This window comes from Chiloscyllium punctatum, chromosome 32 (genome assembly GCF_047496795.1).
Source record: "Chiloscyllium punctatum isolate Juve2018m chromosome 32, sChiPun1.3, whole genome shotgun sequence".
Lineage (NCBI taxonomy): Eukaryota > Metazoa > Chordata > Chondrichthyes > Orectolobiformes > Hemiscylliidae > Chiloscyllium > Chiloscyllium punctatum.
Window position 1 is genome coordinate 29363981 of NC_092770.1, and position 17957 is coordinate 29381937.

A 17957-nucleotide genomic window follows, 5' to 3' on the forward strand; every position below is an offset into this window, starting at 1 on the left:
CCACTTACCAGCGTTCTCCCCGTAGCCCTTAATTCCTCTAGACAACAAGAATGTATCAATCTCGGCCTTGAAGACATTTAGCATCCCGGCTTCCACTGTACTCCGTGGCAATGAATTCCACAGGCCCACCACTCTCTGGCTGAAGAAATGTCTCTGCATTTCTGTTCTGAAATGACCCCCTCTAATTCTAAGGCTGTGTCCACGGGTCCTAGTCTCCTCGTCTAACGGAAACAATTTCCTAGCATCCACCTTTTCCAAGCCATGGTGACTAAACATCTGGAAATGAACCATTAAGCTCAGCGAGCAAACCTCAACATGAGCTACAAATTTTCTCAAAACTCGCTAGGAAGAGGTAGTGTTGGGCAAGCTGATGGAACTAAGAGTAGACAAGCCTCCTGGCCCTGATAGAATGCATCCCAGGGTACTAAAAGAGATGGCAGGAGAAATAACAGGTGCACTGGTAGTAATTTTCCAAAATTGGCTGGACTCTGGGGCAGTTCCAGCAGATTGGAAAGCAGCAAAAGTGATGCCATTATTTAAAAAGGCAGGTAGACAAAAGATGGGGAATGATAGACCGGTTAGCTTAACCTCTAGGGGGGAAGACACTTGAGTCTATTATCAAGCAAGAAATAGCAAGGCATCGTGATAGAAATTGTCCCTTTGGGCAGACGCAGCATGGATTCATGAAGGGCAGGTCATGCTTAACTAATCTTTTGGAATTCTATGAAGATATTATGAGCAAGGTGAACAACAGGGACCCAGTTGATGTGGTATACCAAGCCTTCCAAAAGGCCTTCGACAAGGTGTCACACAAGAGACTGCTGCATAAGATAAGGATTTATAGCCTTAGGGTTAAAGTATTGGCATGGATAGAGGATTGATTAACTAACAGGCGACAAAAATTGGAGATAAATTAGTGCCGTTGTGGTTGATAATCAGACACTGGTGGTGTGCCTCAGGGATCGGTGCTGGGACTGCAATTATTTACAATTTATCTTTTGAGTTGGAGACCATGTGTAGTGTGTCAAAGTTTGCAGATGACAATACGCTGAGTGGCAGAGCAAAGTGTGCAGAGGACTGTGAAACTTTGCAAAGGAACATAGATACTTAAAGTGAGTGGGCAAAGGTCTGGCAAATGGAATACAATGTTAGTAAATGTGAAGTCATCCATTTCTGTAGGAGTAACAGTTAAAAAGACTACTACTTGAATGGTAAAAAGTTGCAGCATGCTGCTATACAGTGGGACCTGGGTATCTTTGTGCATGAATCACAGAGGGTTGGTCTGCAGGTACAAGTGGTAATTAGGAAGGCAAATGTAATTTTGTCCTTCATTGCTAAAGGCATTGAGTTTAAAAGCAGGGAGGAAATGCTGCAGCTGTACAGGGTGCTGGTGAGGCCACACCTGGAGTACTTTGTGCAGTTTTGGTCTCCTTACTTGAGAAAGGATATACCAGCACTTGAGGGAGTGCAAAGGAGGTTCACCACGTTGATTCTGGAGTTGAGGGGCTTGGCTTAAGAGGAGACACTGAGTAGACTGGGATTATATTCATTGGCATTTAGAAGAATGAGGGGGGATCTTACAGAAACTTATAAAATTATGAAGGGAATAGATAAGATAGATGTGGAGAGGATGTTTCCATTGGTAGGTGAAACTAGGTCAAGAGGGCATAGCCTCAACATTAAGGGAAGTAGATTTCGGACTGAATTGAGAAGGAACCTCTTCACCCAGAGGGTTGTGAATCAATGGAATTCCCTGCTCAGTGAAGTAGTTGGCGTTATTTCAGTAAATGTTTTTAAAACTAAGACAGGTTTTTTTTCGGACATTGAAAGAATTAAGGGATACGGTGGGAGGGTGAGTAAGTGGAGCTGAGTCTGTGAAAAGATCAGCCATGATCTTGTTGAATGGCGGAGCAGGGTCAAGGGGCAAGATGGCCTATCCCTGCTCCTAGTTCTTACCCTCTTATGTTCTCAAAAGTTAATGGATACAGATTCTTTAAATAGATTCTTGGTGTTTAAGGGATGAAAGATGATCGGGGATATGCGGGAATGTAGAGTTGAGGTTAAAAATCTGATCAGCCATGATCTTATTGAATGGGAGAGCAGGCTCGAAGGGCTGAGTGGCCTCCTTTTATTCCTTCATTGTGTGTTCACAGGAGGGAAGCATTGTGCCCATCGAGACATTAATTGTTTTCGCATTTCCCTGCAATTTCCTTTCCAAGCATTATCTAATTCCTTAATTTATCTGCTTCAATCACTCTTCCTAGGTTTGCTTTCCAAATGTTTACAATTAGCTCCATAAAGATATTTCTCATCTCCCCTTCTGGGAATTATTGTGAATCCATCTCCTCTGGTTATACCCCGGAACCTCGATTATCCGAAGGACACAGGCGGACAGTATTTCATTCGGATAGTCAAATGCTGGGTAATATTGTTAGCCAAGCATCGAGACCTTGTGATCTTGTCCGGATAATCCAAAATTTGGTTAATCAAATGCCGGATAAACTGTCAATGGAAATATTTTCTTCTAATTGACTTATTCAAAACCCTTCCTAATTTTGAATATTCTTTTTCTTTAGCTCTTGTTCTGACTCAGGGCTTTTTAAAACATAATTTTTTTTTGAGCACCAGTGACCTGTGTTCGATTCAAGCCTTGGGCGACAATCTGTGTGGAGTTTGCACATTTGACCCCTGTCCACATGGGTTTCCTCTGGGTGCTCCCACAATCCAAAGATGTGCAGGCTAGGGTGGATTGGCCATAGTATTCAGGGATGTGCAGTTAGGGTGGATTGGGCATGCTAAATTGCCCATAGTATCCAGGGATATGCAAGGTTGCTGGAATAGGGTGCTTCCACACTATAGGGATTCTCTGATTAAGCCAGATGCTCTCATTCAGAGGTTTGTAAAAATATTCTAAGAGCCTCACCAAAGTTTGTGAATGTGTAGAAAGCAGCCTTACACACTCTGTCAATGTTTTTTTTCTCTCATGAATTGGTAAACTTGCTCGAGTGTTACAACCATTCACTGCAGCATTCAGCTTCACCACTCATCTAGGCTCACGAGAGCAACGGTACAACACCTACCCAATCATCAATCTGATATCCACCACCCACAACAACTTCCACATAAATAATAAACATTTTTCTTTCATGGTGGAGCTAATTTCATACAGAAGAAGGCTGAGCTTGATCAATTCTTGATCTGTATCTTGACTGTCAATTCAAGAAGCAGTCATTTCAATTCATCTGTCACCAAACACATTCGGTGCTCAGTTCAGCTGACAGAATTTTCCCACCACGTCATACATTCAGAGTCTACTTCAGGACATGAGTATGTAATCTAGGCTGATATTGGCCTGAGGGTATCCTGTATTACAGGGGAAACAAGCATTACGGGGACAGCAGCAAGGAGCCAAACACAAGGTTTTCTTGAGGGAGCAGAACAAACTTATTACCTGTTAAACCCAAGAGAAATAATGTACACACCACGTAAAGCATACAGTCACTTAGACCCTCACGTTTGCACACATACACATAAAGTTAAAGGTGATTGTATCCAGTACAAAGGGAAATTAAAGAAAGTATAATTTAGAAACATGAAACAGAGGTAGATTTACTGCTTTCTTGGCTGTAGTCAGCATTAGAAAATGTTACAATTATTTTAAAGTTCTCAGCTCATCGATGGTCTTTCTTTCTGGTTGTTTCCCTAGGAACCTGGCCACATTCTTTGAGTAAGAGAGATAGAGAGAAATAGAGAAATCAGCTTTTCTTTTAGTAAGCTTTTGAAGCTCTCAGAACCTCCTTTGAAATATTGGTTCCAGTGTCCTTTTTTGATTGTTCCTCTATGACAGCCACAATGTTAATGTCCAGTACTTCACATTCATTAATGAGTCCTTGATTCCATAATCTACTCAAACATTGAAACCTGTTATGAGATATCTCTCTTCACACACCTGACATTCCATTTGTTACCTTATTTCCACCTTGAAGTGTGCTTTATATTTTAAACAGTTTGCTTTGTCCCAATTCAACTTGCAAGATTCAACCAGTGGAACGTTTTGAGAACCATATCTTCAAAAATGCCAGAGTAGAGACTTGTGACTCCTTCCCATCTCCTTTGATGATAAAATTATTTGTGAGGCTTGCACTCTCCCAATCAACAATAAATTCACTCTGTAAGTGAGATTAAGTCCAAGGGAGTAACGACTGTAGTATTACTCAACACCCTAAGGGAATGTATGCATGATAATTCTCAAGTTTTAGTAGAGTCATAGAGATTTACAGCACGGAAACAGATCCTTCAGTCCAACTCATCCATGCTGATCAGATATCCCAACCCAAGTTAGGCCCACCTGACAGCACTTGGCCCACACCCTCCAAATCCTTTCTATTCATATACCCATCCAGATGCCTTTTAAATGTTGCAATTGTACCAGCCTCCACCGCTTCCTCTGGCAGCCCATTCTACTCACGCACCACCCTCTGCATGAAAATGTTGCCCCTATGTCTCCTTTATATCTTTCCCCTCTCACCCTAAACCTATGCCCTCTAGTTCTGGACTCCCCCACCCCAGGGAAAAGACGTTGTCTACTTATCTATCCATGCCTCTCATGATTTTATAAACCTCCAAAAGGTCACCCGTCAGTCACCGATGCTCCAGGGAAAACAGCCCCAGCCTGTTCCTGTCAATTCAAGAAGCAGTCATTTCAATTCATCTGTCACCAAACACATTCGGTGCTCAGTTCAGCTGACAGAATTTTCCCACCACGTCATACAATTATACATTCAGAGTCTACTTCCTGTAGCTCAAATCTTCCAACCTTTTCAACATCCTTGTAAATCTTTTCTGAACCCTTTGAAGTTTTGCAATATCTTTCCAATAGGAAGGAGACCAGAGTTGCATGCAATATTCCAAAAGTGGCCGAACCAATGTTCTGTACAGCCACATAAGACAATATTGTTTTAAACACTTTATCAGCTTTAATTCAATGCAAGAATAACTTGCTTCCACTTTTAGCTGTTATGGAGACTTAGAACTATAGAATTTTACAATGCAGAACAAAGCCATTTGGTCCATTGTGTCTGTACTGGCTCCCAAAAGAGCTACCCAGCTAGTCCCACTCTCCAAATCTATCAAGGCTTGAAGATTATCATTGATGTATTCTGGAAGAATTTTCATGCAAAAAGGTTCACAATTCTATGTCAAATTTATCTGATGAACAGAGTATCCATTCTTTAGCCAAATCCATGTCCTAACAGTTACTCTTAAAAGAAAAATTGTGAACTAACAGAAGTTTCAGTGGGATACAATGCAATGTATATTCCTATTAGAGCTTCACAACAATTTAAAAGCTACGAGCCAAAATACAAAATTAAAAATTTTTGATCATTTATTTCATGCATACAAAAAATAATTTCCTTGAAAAGTTTAGATTTAGATGGGGTTTTTTCACCACTGAGGTTATTGATCATTTTTTTTCCTACTGAATGGATTTACTGCCATCTTTTAAAAAAGGTTTGAGTATGGTCACAGAATTTGTTTTACAAACAGAATGAAATATTTTGGCTTCCTACACGTCGCGAGCAGTCCATCCAGTGTCTTCTTATGCCACAGTGTGCCAGCCCAGATGTGACGCATCTTATTGGCAGCTCTGACTGGTATGATGTATCTGCTTGTCCTCTCAACGAACAGATTGCTCAAGGCAGTTCATTCTGTAGACTTTTCCTGTCTCTCACTTGGGCAATTTTCCAAACTTTAGAAAATTAATTCCCCTGATAATAAAACTAAGACTGGAAACATGGCTTATGAATGAAGAAATCACATCATTTTCCCAGTGTTGTCACTGATGATACATGATATCAGTGTGTTTTTATCTAAATCTCCTGTTCTCTTGGGCTATCTACACATTGTGGTCATGGAGGAATGCATGTTCTCTACTGGTCTCTGCTGATAATTGTCATTAGAGAAAATACTTTCCCTCCCCCCCCCCCCCCCCCCCCCCACCGTCTTCCCTCCTCCGTGAGGCTTCTCATACCAGTGGAGTTGGGACTAAGATTTCAGTAGCACAAATCAATATATCCAATATATCCTTGCTCCAAACACTGCTTAACCAGTTGACTTCATGAAATATGGAAACAATGTGGCTTAGAAGGTGAGGTCACTAACAACTATCATTCAATTTTTTTTTTGATTTTTCATGTCCAAAGTCTATTTGCGGGTCAGTTATTGGAACATAGGGTCATAGGGTCATAGAGATGTACAGCAGAGAAACAGACCATTTGGCCCAACTCGCCCATGCTGACGAGATATCCTAACCTAATCAAGACCCATTTGCTAGCACTTCGCCCATATCCCTCTAAACCATTCCTATTTATATACCCATCCAGATGCCTTTGAAATGTTGTGTTTGTATCAGCCTCCACCAGTTCCTCTGGCAGCTCATCCTATACATGCACCACCCTCTATGTGAAAATGTTGTCCCTTAGGTCCCTCTCAAACCTTTCCCTTCTCACCTTAAATCTATGCCCTCTAGTTCTGGACTCCCCCACCCTAAGGAAAAGATCTTGTCTATTTACCCTACACATGCCCATCATGATTTTATAAACCTCTGTAAGGTCATCCCTCAGCCTCAGATGCTTCAGGGAAAACAACCCCAGCCTATTCAGCCTCTCCCTACAGTTCAAACCCTCCAACTCTGGCAACATCCTTTTCTGAATCCTTTCAAGTTTCACAACATCCTTCCGGTTGTTGTATGACACTATGATATAAATTCTGTGTCCTATGATCCTGCTCCACTAGCTACCTGATGAAGGAGCAGTGCTGTGAAAGTTGGTGCTTCCAAATAAACCTGTTGGACAATAACCTGGTGTTGTCTGACTATTAACTTTGTCCACCCTAGTCCAATATCAGCTGCTCCACATCATGGCTTCCAGTAGGAGGGAGAATTCTTAATAAAAACTTCCAGTAAGTCTTCACACACTTGTTCCTCAGTCAACAATTTAGTATCTTTCTCTTCACAAAATAAATGGATTACTAGTCCAGTGATGGTAATGCTATGACACTATCTTCCCCTCCATCTTGTCACCAAATACGGTGCCAATAATGGAATAGAACAACATGTGGCACTGCACAGGTATGTTGCAAAGTTAAATGATGGTGCTGGTGTTTTACTTGGGTGGACAAAGTTAAAAATTACACAGCACCAAGTTATAGTCCCCCAAAAGCTAGTACTTCCAAGTAGACCTGTTGGACTATAACCTTGTGTTGTGTGATTTTTAGTAAAGCATGAAAATGTGAGATCAAATCAGGATATACTGGGGAGGTTTGGTGGTGGTATTGGGGGTGATAATGTCACTGAATTCCTCATCAAGCACCTCAGGTTGATATTATTAGACATGGGTTTGAATCTCTCCATGATAGATGGTCAAATTCAATAAAGTGAGATCCATTGTCATAAAAACCCATTTGGTTCAATAATGTCTTTTGGAGAAGGTAATTCAGACCCTGTCTGAGCCTGCTTGGGACCAGCAACAGTGTGGTTGACTCGTATTTGCCCTCTGTACCATTAATGATGGGCAAAAACATAACCTTGCCATGACACTGATATCTGGAAAAGGATATCTTGTCCAGATGACTGAAAGCTTGGTCAAAGAGAAAGATTCTAAAAAGCATCGTACAGAAGGAATGACAAATAGAGAATTGAAAGGTTGAGGAAAGGAATTCCAGATCCTTGACTGAAGTAATTGAAAGTGTGACCACCAATGGTAGAGCGATTAAAATCAGAGATGTGAGAGACCAGAGTTAGAGGAAAGCCGATATATTACAGGGCTGTGGGGCTGGGAGAGATTTAAAAATAAGGGAAAGACAAAGCTATACAGGGATTTGAAAATAGGAATAAGAATTTAAAATAACACCATGACTTAAATGGAAGCCAGAGGTGAAAGGTAAACAGGATTTCATTTTTACGAATAAGAATGCGATTTGTTGACTTTTGTCTGTGGCTGACAGAATGTGGAAGGACAGCTGTGAGTATACTGGAGTAGTCAAGCCCTGAAATAACAAAGGCTTGGATAGTGGCTTCAGCAGCAGAGGAGTTAAAGTAGGGCAGAAGCAGGTGATATTATAAGGTACAAATAAGTAGACTTGGTGTTGAACAGTAATAGGGCCAGATGTACATTTTGGAATCACATACAACCCTAAGGTTATGAGCAGCTGAGTGCAGCCTCAGAATATTACAAGGGATTTGAATGCCAGTGGCTAGGCAACAGTGTTTGTAACAGGGATGGAAGAAATGACTTCAGTCTTCCCAATATTTAATTGGAATAAGTTCCTACTCAGCCACCACAGGATGTCAGGCAAGCAATTGATCATTTCAAGGCAGTGTAGGAGGAGAAAGAGATTATAGATCTGGGTGTTTTTCACTCTGTGAAAAATCAGATAATTTTGCTGAAGCAAACCATGTAACTGAGAAATCATTGAAGGTATCAGATTTGGAAGACATCAAAGACAATAGTGCAGCAAGAGAAGCATTTGGTTAAAGTCAGAGGTACAAAGATGGAAATGGGTCATTAAAATTTCACTCAACATGACAATAGTGGAAAGGAGTTGGTGGAAGCATGAGTTGTGTGGACAACCTGCAGAAACTCCAACATCTCTCTTCCATTTTCTAACTTATGGAAAATCCCAACTTGTAAGTACCTATTCAGAGCCAGATCCTCTCGAGCAATAGCTTCACATCCTACCCTATAAGACCATAAGACATAGGAGCAGAAATTCGGCCATTCAGCCCGTCCAGTCTGATCTGCCATTCAATCACAGCTGAAACATTTTTCAACCCCATTCTCCCGCTTTCTCCCTGTAACCCTTAATTCCGTTGATACTCAAGAACCTATCTATCTCAGTCTTAAATATACTCAATGACCTGGCCTTCACAGCTTTCTGTGGCATTGAGTTCCATAGATTCACCACTCTCTGGCTGAAGAACTTTCTCCTTATCTCCATCATAAAAGGTCTTCCCTTTACTCTCAGGCTGTGCCCTTGGGTCCTAGTCTCTCCTACCAATGGAAACATTTTCACGCCGTCCACTCTGTCCAGGTCATTCGGTATTCTGTATGTTTCAGTTAGATCCCCTCCATCCTTCTAAACATCATCAAGTATAGACCAAAAGTTCTCAAATATTCCTCATATGTTAAGCTTTTCATTCCTGGGACCACACTCGTGAACCTCCTCTGAACCCACTCCAGGGTGAGTCCATTCTTCCTGAGATATGGGACCCAAAAGTGCACACAATACTCCAAATGTGGTCTGACCAAAGCCTTGTACAGCCTCAGAAGTACATCCTGCTTTTATGTTCAAGTCCTTGCAAAATAAATGCCATCATTGCATTTGCCTTCCTAACTACTGCCTTAACCTGCAAGTTTACCTTCAGAGAATCCTGGACTAGAGCTCCATGGTCTCTTGGCATTTCAGACTTCTGAATTTCCTCCCCATTTCGAAAATAGTCCCTGCCTCTATTCTTCCAACTAAAGTGCATGACCTCACACTTTCCCACATTGTGCTCCATCTGCCACTTCTTAGCCCACTCTCCTAACCTGCCCAAATCCTTCTGCAGTGTCCCCGTCTCCTCAATGCTACCTGTCCCTCTACCTATCTTTGTTTCATCTGCAAACCTAGCCAGAATGCCCTCAGTTCCTTCATCTAGATCATTAATGTATAAAGTGAAATGTTGTGGTCCCAACACTGAGCCTTGCAGAATACCACTTGTTACTGGCTACCATCCTGAGAAGGACCCGTTTATCCCCACTCTCTGCTTTCCACCAGACAGCCAAGCTCTATCCATGCTGGCACCTTGCCTGTAATCTTACTCAGGAATCTCCTGTACGACACCTTGTCAAAGGCCTTCTTGAAGTCCAGGTAGGTAACATTCATTGGTTCTCCTTGGTCTAACCTGCTCATTACTTCTTCAAAAAATTGCAGACAATTTGTCAGGCATGACCTCCCCTTGATGAAACCATGCTGACTTTGTCCTATTTTACCATAATCTCCCAAGTATTCAGAAATCTCATCCTTCACAATGGATTCCAGGATCTTACCCATGACCGAGGTTAGGCTAATGAGTCTGCAATTTTCCGTCTTTTGCCTTGCTCTCTTTTGAAACAGGGGTGTTATGTTAGCAATTTTCCAGTCCTCTGGGAACCTTCTTAATTCCAGCGATTCCTGGAAGATCACCACTAACACCTCCACTATCTCTTCAAATATCTCCCTTCGAGCTCTGCCTGACAAGTCCTCGTAGCTCCATTCTTCATCACCCTTCTCTTCTTTCACAACTACTTCCTGTTTCTTGGCAAGTTTACACCTGTATGTTAACCACATTCAACTCTATCTGCTTAACACCTGCCTGGGCCTTTCCATTACCATAATGCTATCATTCTACTTAGCAATATTCAGTCTCTGATAAACCGCTACTTCCTTCAGCTAACCACTGAGAAGCCTGGAGCTATTGTTTTTGGCTTCCAATACAAATTCCGTTGTTGTTCCTGTTCACTGTGACAGGCTCTTTGTGAAACCAATGTTCTATTTGACCATGTAATTTCACCAGATTCATCCCTGGGCTGGTTGAAGTCAGATATGATATTGAGGAGAGTGGACTTTGTTCTCTAGAGGTTCAAAGAATAAGAATAATCGCATCAAAGCTTCTACAGTTCTTATGTGGGGTGGATCTAGATAGATTGTCTCCCCTGGAAAGATGGGAAAAGGAGTCAGAATAAGGGGCAGGCTATTGAAGTCAGAGATGAGGAGAAATTTCTTCGCTGAGAGGCTGTGGTATCTTTGGAGTTCTCAGGGCTGTGGAAGCTCAGTTACTGAGCACGTTCAAGACAGCAATTGACAGATTTCGGGATATTAACAACATCAAGAGACATCGGGATAGCGCAGGAAACTGTCATTGAGTTAGGTGGTCCTCTATACTGTATGTGAATGGCAGAGCAGACTCAATGGGCAGATTCTACCTTCCTAAGCCACGCTTTTAATAGGGGGGACTTGGTTAGCTCAGTTAGCTGGACTGCTGGGTTATGAAAGTTGAATGATGCTAATACTCTGGGTTCAATTCCAAGGATGATCCTGCCTTCTCAGCCTCACCCCTTGCCTCAGGTGGCTCTTAAGTTAAACTCACCAGCAGTTATCTAATGAAAGAGCAACACTGCGGTGACTTTACCTGACCCTTTTTAACTCCATATCATTAACATTTGTTTTGATATTTTTATTGCTTTTGCCTCAGCTTAATCTGCTGACAACTAAAACAACAACTTGCCAACTGCAGCCTTGACTATTCAAATGCTGTCCTAATACTCTCCAATTACCCTCCATAGTAAACTACAGCAGATCCAAAACTTAACTTGTGGTATCCTTTCATGCAACAGGTTTTATTTGCCCATCACCTCTGTATTCTTTGACAACGACTAAAAGTGTGGCGCTGGAAAAGCACAGCCGGCCAGGCAGCATTCGAGGAGCAGGAAAGTTGACGTTTCAAGCATAAGTTCATCAGGAATGTGGGGTCAGGAATTCCTGATGAAGAGCTTATGCTCAAAACGTCAACTGCCCTGCTCCTCGGATGCTGCCTGACTGGCTGTGCTTTTCCAGTGCCACACTTTTTGGCTCGGATCTCCAGCATCTGCAGTCCTCACCTTCTCCTATTCTTTGATAATGTTGACTTGATTTCTGATCCCCAGTATCTCTGTCAGCTCATCAATTAAATCTAGACCCATGAGTAGCCCCAGTTCTTTGTATCTTGTCTATTAGTCCCCCTGCTGTGACTAACCTCCTCACCCCTTCTGTTTTCTTCCTCAAAACTCATTTCTTTGACAACATTTTGAGTCATGCAAGCTATTCCTTCCTTTTTTTGTCTGAGCAATATTCCTTATACCTACAACAAATTTTGAGATGTTTCTGCTTTGCCGATCCAATTTCTTTTCCTCTTATATTCTTGTTAGATTTTGGATACAAAGGGAATTATGGGTGATTGGTATAGTGCAGGAGAAGTATAATAGAGGTAGAAAAGTCAGTCACGATCATGTCTAACGACAGACCAAGTATGAAGGGTAAAATGGACTACTGCTGACTCAAAACTAATGTTCCTATATAAATGCAAATTAAAGTGATGTAGAAGACCTAGGAAAAAGCTGTTCTAACATTAAGTTTTCAGATATAAATGTATAAAGGAATATTGGGTGTAAATGAATAAAATAAAAGCATTGTCAAAAGTACCTCTAGGAACAGCAAAGCTTTTCTTTTTAAAAAAAATCAGATTGGCAAACAAAATCATTGCTATAAAGTCCGCTTTCAGATCTGGTGCATTTTATCATTTTTCCCAGTACATTTCTACTCTTGCATTTTGCAAGTGTTTCAAACTTTGAATCTGAGTAAACAAAATTAATACAAAATTATAGAATTAGGGTAAATAGATTTGTTTGACTTAATTGACACAAGCAGAAAGTAAACCTTGATCTTCTAACACAGTACAAAGTGATGTGGTGAAGGAAGGTTTGCAGTGTCAGGTGAATTGCTGCTCCCCTTTGAGCCACTGGTCATATACCACTGAATAGCCATTGAAATCATATGAGACATTCATTGAATTAGACTTCAATCAAATGTGTTTATCATGTTATGACAGCAAATCATAGATTGTACATTCTTTTATGAGTCTGTCAGCTTGTCTGTGAGTGCTGTATGATAAATTGGACAAGTGAAAGAGTTTCATAAGAAATGATGTCACACATGCATTCAAAAATGCATTTGTAATCATGCTTTAAGGAAGATAAATGAAAGGAGCAGATAAAATATTGACAGTGAGTGTTCTGCACTTGTACAGTTTTACCCTTGTGATTTATTTTCTTTTATAAAAAAATTGAAAAACGTATATTAAACAATTATAAGTTATCTTGAAAGTGGCACTTTTAAATTATGCCTTTCAATTTTGGATGTGCATTGAAATGAGACAGCATAATGTGCAGTGTGCATTAATGCTCTCCCTTAAATAATGCTGCTTTTAACAAGGACAATATAGTTCCTGACTTGTTTGCTGTCTCTTTTGCCTTGCCTTTTATAGCCTAATATTTTCCAGGCTGGCATTGCAATAATCTCCATTAGCTTTGGCTATATTTCCCGATGAAACATTGTGGATTGTCCTGGAAAGATTTCACTTGCAGCAATTTTCAAAGATTATTGTCCAAAGCATCTGATTCTGACTCAGGATCAGCCATATTCATAGGAGACCCCTGAGGAGCATGGGGATTTTCCATCAGAATTTCAAACTTCCTGGGTAATCCTTACATAGGTCCATGCATCAGACTTCAACAGAGTCCCAACACACAGCTTCAGTCATACATCTGGTTTCTTATCATCTTAATAATTGGAAGATTTCACTCCAGACTTTTAACAAGTACATCATTGACTTTCAGCAACACTGAAGGAATAGCAATATATATTTCCAAATCAGGATGGTGCGTGATTTGGAGGGAAACTTGCAGGGCTTTCCTATGTGTCTGCTGCCCTTGTCCTTCCAGATGGAAGTGGTTGTGGGTTTGGAAGGTGCTTTCTAAAGATGTTTGGTGAATTTCTGCAGTTTATCTCATAGATGGTACACACTGCTACTACTGAGCAATGGTACTGGATGGACTTGATGTTTGTGGATGTGGTGCCAATCAAACAGGGCTGCTTTGTTCTAGATGGTGACGAGCTTCATGAGTGTTGTTGGAGCTGCTCCCATCAAGGCAAAGTAGTGAGTATTCCATCACATTCCTGACTTGTGCCTTGCAGATAATGAAAAGGCTTTGGGGAGTAAGGGGATAAATTACTTGTTGCAAGATTCTTCATCATAGAGATGTACAGCATGGAAGCGGATCCTTTGGTCCAACCTGTCCATGCCGACCAGATATCCCAACCCAATCTAGTCCCACCTGCCAGCAGCTGGCCCATATCCCTCCAAACCCTTCCTATTCTTTTAAATAATATTCTGCTCCTCTATTCTTCCTGCTGAAGTCCATAACCTCACATTATACTTCATCTGCCAAGTTGTTGGCTATTTGTGTAAATTGTCTAAATCCCTCTATTCTTGTAGCTAGAGTATTTATATAGCTAGTCTAGTTGGGTTTCTGTTCAGTGGCAACCCCCCAGTGTTTTGATAGTGGGGGATTTAGTGATGGTAACACCATTGAATGTCAATTAGTGATGGTTAGATTGTTTTTTTCTTGGAGATGGTCAATGCTTGGCATTTGTATGGTGCAAATGTTACTTGCCACTGGTCAGCTCAAGCCTGGATTTTATCCAGATCTTGTTGCATTTGGACATGGCTGCGTCAGTATCTGAGGAATCTTCTGTTAGTTGTTGTGGTTCTGTTCGCCGAGCTGGGAATTTGTCTTGCAAATGTTTCATCCCCTGTCTAGGTGACATCCTCAGTGCTTGGGAGCCTCCTGTGAAGCGCTTCTGTGCTGTTTCCTCCGGCATTTATAGTGGCCTGTCTCTGCCGCTTCTGGTTGTCAGTTCCAGCTGTCCGCTGTAGTGGCCGGTATATTGGGTCCAGGTCGATGTGTTTGTTGATAGAGTCTGTGGATGAGTGCCATGCCTCTAGGAATTCCCTGGCTGTTCTCTGTTTGGCTTGCCCTATAATGGTAGTGTTGTCCCAGTTGAATTCATGTTGCTTGTCATCTGTGTGTGTGGCTTCACAGGAGGCTCCCAAGCACTGAGGATGTCACTTAGACAGGGGAAGAAACATTTGCAAGACAAATTCCCAACTCTGCGAACAGAACCACAACAACGAGCACCCGAGCTACAAATCTTCTCCCAAACTTTGATCTTCTGTTAGTATTAAAATATTTCTGTTACTACCTGGACATTTATGAAGATATTTAACTTCAAGGTTGCCAATAGGCTCCAGAGGCAACTTCCCTAGATATTTAATTATTTCCAGCTCAAGAACTGTGAAGCTAAGTTGTTAGAAATACCTTTTTGTAATAACATCAAGTGTAAAATACCTAAAAAACAAGATGAAGTTGTAAGCCGATCAAACTGGGCAGGAGGAGTGAAAATCAAAGCAACACATTTGACACTTGTTTCTGGTGTTAAGAAAACACCTGTGTTAAAATAAGCAGCAATGACACCTTCCTAATTAAAGCAACAATCTCGTTAATATGTGCAAAATTGGGGATCTACCACAAAAATAAGAGTGCAATGCTGCTGCTGGTTGATTTAGGTTGTATGCTCTAGATAGTTAATTCAGTAAAACTTGCTAAATGTCCTGCTAAGACTCTGTAAGGAAAGTGTACAGCATCTGGGAGCATGGTCTGGATTTTGAGAGGGTGGCTAATGTGATTCAAAACGTGGCCTGACTTGCTGCACTCACCTGGAAACATGCTGCAAATGCCATGATGTTTGCTCCTGTGGGGACCATATATGTAAGTTGTAGTCAGGCCTACTCCTGACTGAGGTAGGGCTGTTTGAGAGGTCTGTCTTGCTTCTCTGGGATTTGGGCCCAGTTGTTTGAGTGCTTGACAACCTAATCCTCATTTCTCACCCCATCATCTTCCCATCCGAGCCACATCCATGACGATTCATGTAGTAAGTAGTGACCCCAAATATAATCCATGCAATCCTGCTATGGCGGAATTTGAATTCAATAGTACTTTTAAAAATCTGGAATTAAGTGTCTAGTGATGACATTGTCGATTCTCAGGAAAAACCCACCTGGTTCTCTGACGTCGTTCAGGAAAGGAAACTGTCATCCTTTCCTTGTCCCGCCTACATATGACTCCAGACCATGTGGTTTGTACATAAATGCCCTCGGGGTAATTAGAGTTGGGCAATAAATGCTGCCTACCCAGCAACATCCTCATCCTGTGAATGAATAAAGAAAAAAAGCCCTCTCCATGACTCCTTACAGCGGAATGCCAAGTTTATGAATAATTCATGCCCTTCATATCCTCAATGCCAACTTATGCCTCACCAACCATCATATTGTGTCCTTTTATTGTCCATGCCAGCTCAATCACTTTTGCCCTGACTGACTTCAGGGGTTACATTCAAATAAAAGAAAAGAAAAAGTTCAAATATCTATTACAGCCATTATAACAAACAAAACTCCCATTCATGAGAGTCCATTCAAAACATTTAAATGCCCTCAAGTACTTAATTCATTGTATTAAAAAAAATTGAAATCCTTTAATAATCTGAGCTAGTCCCTTAATAATCTTGTTGAACTGCCAATCTCCAACTCAGATAAATTGCAGAGAGCAACTAAGCATTCATTGTAACATTAGATGATTACTCCAAGAGGAGAACTATGAAAAACTGTTATAATTGCTGGATCAGGTTTTCTTTTTAGCCCTCACTGACACAGGCAGCCTTTTTTCCCATTCTGAAGCTGGGGTTTTAAATAACTTAACTGTTTGACAATTTTACACTCCTCATGAACACTTTTCCCCATGCTCCTCCACCCCACAAACTGTCTAAAACAGCTGGTTAGAAGTGATGGTACAGTTGAACAATATTAAAATTCAAAAAGGAAGATATCAAACCAATGTGTTTGACTGAACGAATGTATTAATTATGAAAACTCATTGTTTATTAAAATCATTTGGGATTTTCATGACTTGATTCCATGTAGGTGCCACCGTGCATGCTTAATTGTTTGAATTGTAATTTTAGGTTTATAATTTAATTAGAAAGCTAATTCCATGTCCTTACATACACAAATGCCTTAATGGATGAATCAATCTGTTGTTTGTTGTGAGATTAATTTCTGGAAATGTCAAGCTAAAAATTGTTTGATGTCTTCACCAGCATTCTGTGAGGACGGCTGCAAGAATGGAGGCACTTGCATCGCTCCCAAGTTTTGCGCATGTCCCCAGGGATTCACAGGGCGACTTTGTGAAACAGGTAAGCACAGGAGCTGCTTATGCAGTAATTCCAAGATGTTCTATGTATTGCCACAGAAGTGCTTTTACTCCAAAGAATTAAATAGTAAACAAAACAAAAATCCCAAAGAACAGCAGACGCTGGAAATCAGAAACACAAACAGAAACTGCTTGAAAAACTCATCAGGTCTGGCAGCACCGGTGGAGAGAAAGCAGAGTTAATGTTTCAGGTACAGTGACCCTTCTTCAGAACTGAAGATAGTTAGGAAAAGGTTAGTATGTCTGCAAAAGATGGTGTGGGGAAGGGGGGAATGAGTAAACGATAGGTGGAGATGGAGCTCAGACAGAGAGAAAAACAGCTGAGCAGACAACGGAGTGGGTAATGGTCAGCCTGTGGGAAGCGATAGCTGCTAATGGGGACTATTTGTGGCTGAAAATTGGTTGTTTGTGGTAGCCGCCCATACGATGACAAGGCCTGGTATGTGGTAAGGACGTGGGAGAAGATATTCAGGCCCTAAAGTTATTGAACTTGATATTGAATCTAGAAGACTGTAGACATCCCAAGTGAAAAATGAGGTGCTGTTCTTCCAGGTTGCATTGAGCTTCACTGGAGCACTGCAGCATTCCTGAGACAGAAATATTGGCCAGGGAACAGGATGGGGTGTTAAAATGGCAAGAAACTGGAAGCGGGCAGTTGCAAGTGGTGTACATGTCCCACCTCTCCAAGTTTGCATGTTATATATCCCTACAGAGTTGAAAAGTGTGGCGCTGAAAAAGCACAGCAGGTCAGGCAGCATCTGAAGAGCAGGAGACTCGACGTTTTGGGCATAAGCCCATCATTAGGACTGTGGAGGGAGGGGAAGGGGCTGAGGGATAAATAGGATGGTGGGGGTTGGGGTGGGGGGAAGTAGCTGGAAAGGTGATAGGTAGATGGAGGTGGAGGATGATGGTGATGGTTTGGAGCAGAGGGTGGAGCGGATAGGTGGGAAGGAAGATTGTCAGGAAGGATAGTTCACGAGGGCAGTGCTGAGTTGGAGGGTTGGACCTGGGATAAGG

The 17957-nt window shown here is 41.5% G+C and overlaps 1 protein-coding gene across 3 annotated transcripts in view; it reads left to right on the forward strand.

Annotated features, from left to right (window-relative positions):
• Positions 1–17957, forward strand: part of LOC140458014 (protein kinase C-binding protein NELL2-like) — a 375163-nt gene that overhangs the window by 217984 nt on the left and 139222 nt on the right. For all 3 annotated transcript variants that reach the window (XM_072551970.1, XM_072551972.1, XM_072551971.1), the window contains one exon: positions 16828–16923. In XM_072551970.1, coding sequence (XP_072408071.1) covers positions 16828–16923 — 96 coding nt within the window. The remainder of the gene's footprint in view (positions 1–16827; positions 16924–17957) is intronic.